Below are 2,500 nucleotides of genomic sequence, written 5' to 3' on the forward strand. Positions count from 1 at the left end.
GTGTGTGTGTGTGTGTGTGTTGACTGTATTGTTTTCCCTCTCCCAGCCAATAACATCACAGAGCCCATCCAGATCTCCTACATCCCCTCCCACCTCTACCACATGCTCTTTGAACTCTTCAAGGTAATGTCACACTTACACAACACCAGCTAGGGGTCACAGGACAACGGCGGTAGTGAAGTGCAATAGGCTCCTTCAGTATGCAAACAAACAAACAAACAAACAAACAAACAACTTAAAATGTACTTAAATACAAGTAAAATGACTGACTTTAAAGGAGCAATGTGTAATAGTTGGCCAGATACTCCTTCAGTAAGGGGCAGCATTTCACATCCGAACACCCTCCTCCTCCAGTGGAAAATACGCTGCACTTTTCTTTGCTTTTCGCTGGATTGAGAATTCAAATTAGCCTAAAATGTGAAAGTTACTGGCAGGCTGGGGCACATCAGCCATAATCTGTATTGATCACGTTATAACGCAACGTTAGCTCAAATACAAACTGTTTCATGCATGTGATGGAGAATGCTAATCTGGGAGGTACAGTATAGTCAAATAGAAACGCTGATTTAGGCCTAACCTAGTTTGTTAGTCCAATTGATAAAGTTTATTGCATGGCGGCTCTATGGGAGGGCATTTATGCTGCATTCCATTTGAACTGGGGATTTCACCGTTCAAAGGTCATGAACTCTCCCTGTGACGTCACCTGTCCTCGGATCTTCCCTGCCGAACTCGGGGGAGCCTCACCAGCCCCAGCCCCTAAAATCCAAGATGGCTGCTCCGCACTTCAACAGTAGTTAAAATCGTAGTAAATACTGTTTATTAGCACTTCTGTCTTGTTTGTGTCTCATTAAATCAGTTGTACACACGGCACTGTCTAACTTCTATCTGTGTGGACATGTTGCTACAGTGTTTGTATGCACAGAATACTGCAAAATGCGTTGTTATCAATAATGGCTAACGATGCTAACAATGGCTAGCCTGGCTAGAGTTAACCCTGGCTGGTTTCCCGATGGTTTAAATGGAACGCCGACAGTGACTTCACTCAACCATGAAATCCCAAGCTCCTAGTTTGAATGGAATGCAGTCTCTCACCAGCTCCACTTCATCTTCCTCTCATGTTGGACTGAGGGCAGACTGGATGGTAGAGTGACTCACTATCGCCTCTTGAGGTATAAGTGGTATTACAAGACAGGACAGACCGGGGCTAACCGCGGTTGGTTAGCGTGCTAATTTCAGGCCTAGATACCTCAGCAACACTATACATAGATGTCTATGACATAACGTAAAAACTGGTATTTCTTACTGGTATTTCTTATCATTCTAGTGATCATTTTAGTTCATTTCTGAATGTTTTAAGTAAAATTCTGGCAAATCTTACACATTGCACCTTTAAAAAAATTCTAAAAAGTACAAGTAGCACACAAAAAAGCTACCCAATAACTGGTAAGTGGAGTAAATGTAATTCTTCCACCAATGTATAATAAATCAATAAAATCATAATAACAACAACAACAACAATAATAATAATAATAATAATAATAATAATAATAATATGAATCATAATCAATAATAATTCAAACTTGTTCACTATCAGTGGTCAGAGAGGAACATCCTCTGGGAGCTATCTGGCAGATATCTGTTTTTTAATAAAAGGCCATTAAAATCAAATATGTCGACAAATCTGCAATATTTGGGTCGGAGCCTCTCAGCTTCCCAGCAGCCTTAAAACATCTGCCTCTGCTCTGCAGAACGCCATGAGAGCCACTATAGAGAACCACGAGGCCAGCAGGACCCTCCCACCCATCAGAGTCATGGTCGCCCTCGGTGGAGAAGACCTGTCAATCAAGGTGAGTGACGGGTGACGGCTCTGACAGCCAATCAAAACGGTGATGAAGCGAGGTGTGATTGGTGTCTCCAGCACGGGGAAAGCAAAAGGGGGTTCTGGTCTGGCATTGTGTCATGCTACAGCGATTTCCTCAGTCGAAAAAACGACCTGTCCAATGAGCACCGAGGGGGACGATTAGCCAATCAGAGTCAAGAAACTGTGCGATGGGCGGGACTAATGCTGTTGTCCCCTTACAGTGTATTTTGTCATTTTCAAGCAGGGGTGAAAGTGGATTTAAGTTCTTGCCGGTACTACCGGTGCAGTGGAACATGAGTGGAACAATCTTCGGTTCTTATCAATCTAAGCTCTTTGGCACAAATGGTGACGTTGCCAGAGGGGCTGGGGGATTCCCCCAATGGAAATCAGTTAGAGTGGAGATGGAAATGGAGTCTAACGAGTTGACAAGTCAGTCTGATATCATGGCACTAACACTAACACGTTATACACAGTTATACAGTAACACTAACACATTATACACAGTTATACAGTAACACTAACATGTTATACACAGTTATACAGTAACACTAACACATTATACACAGTTATACAGTAACACTAACATGTTATACACAGTTATACACTAACACTAACATGTTATACACAGTTACAGTATAC

The 2,500-nt window shown here is 42.3% G+C and overlaps 1 protein-coding gene across 1 annotated transcript in view; it reads left to right on the forward strand.

Annotated features, from left to right (window-relative positions):
- The window catches only part of LOC310787277 (pyruvate dehydrogenase (acetyl-transferring) kinase isozyme 2, mitochondrial-like), a gene marked incomplete at its 3' end in the record, with an annotated part of 24,638 nt that overhangs the window by 17,298 nt on the left and 4,840 nt on the right, over positions 1 to 2,500 (forward strand). Inside the window, exons 7-8 of the mRNA XM_083648651.1 lie at positions 47 to 123; positions 1,749 to 1,847. Coding sequence (XP_083504777.1) covers positions 47 to 123; positions 1,749 to 1,847 — 176 coding nt within the window. The remainder of the gene's footprint in view (positions 1 to 46; positions 124 to 1,748; positions 1,848 to 2,500) is intronic.

This window comes from Poromitra crassiceps (genome assembly GCF_964638095.1).
Source record: "Poromitra crassiceps genome assembly, chromosome: 13".
NCBI classification, from domain to species: Eukaryota; Metazoa; Chordata; class Actinopteri; order Beryciformes; family Melamphaidae; genus Poromitra; species Poromitra crassiceps.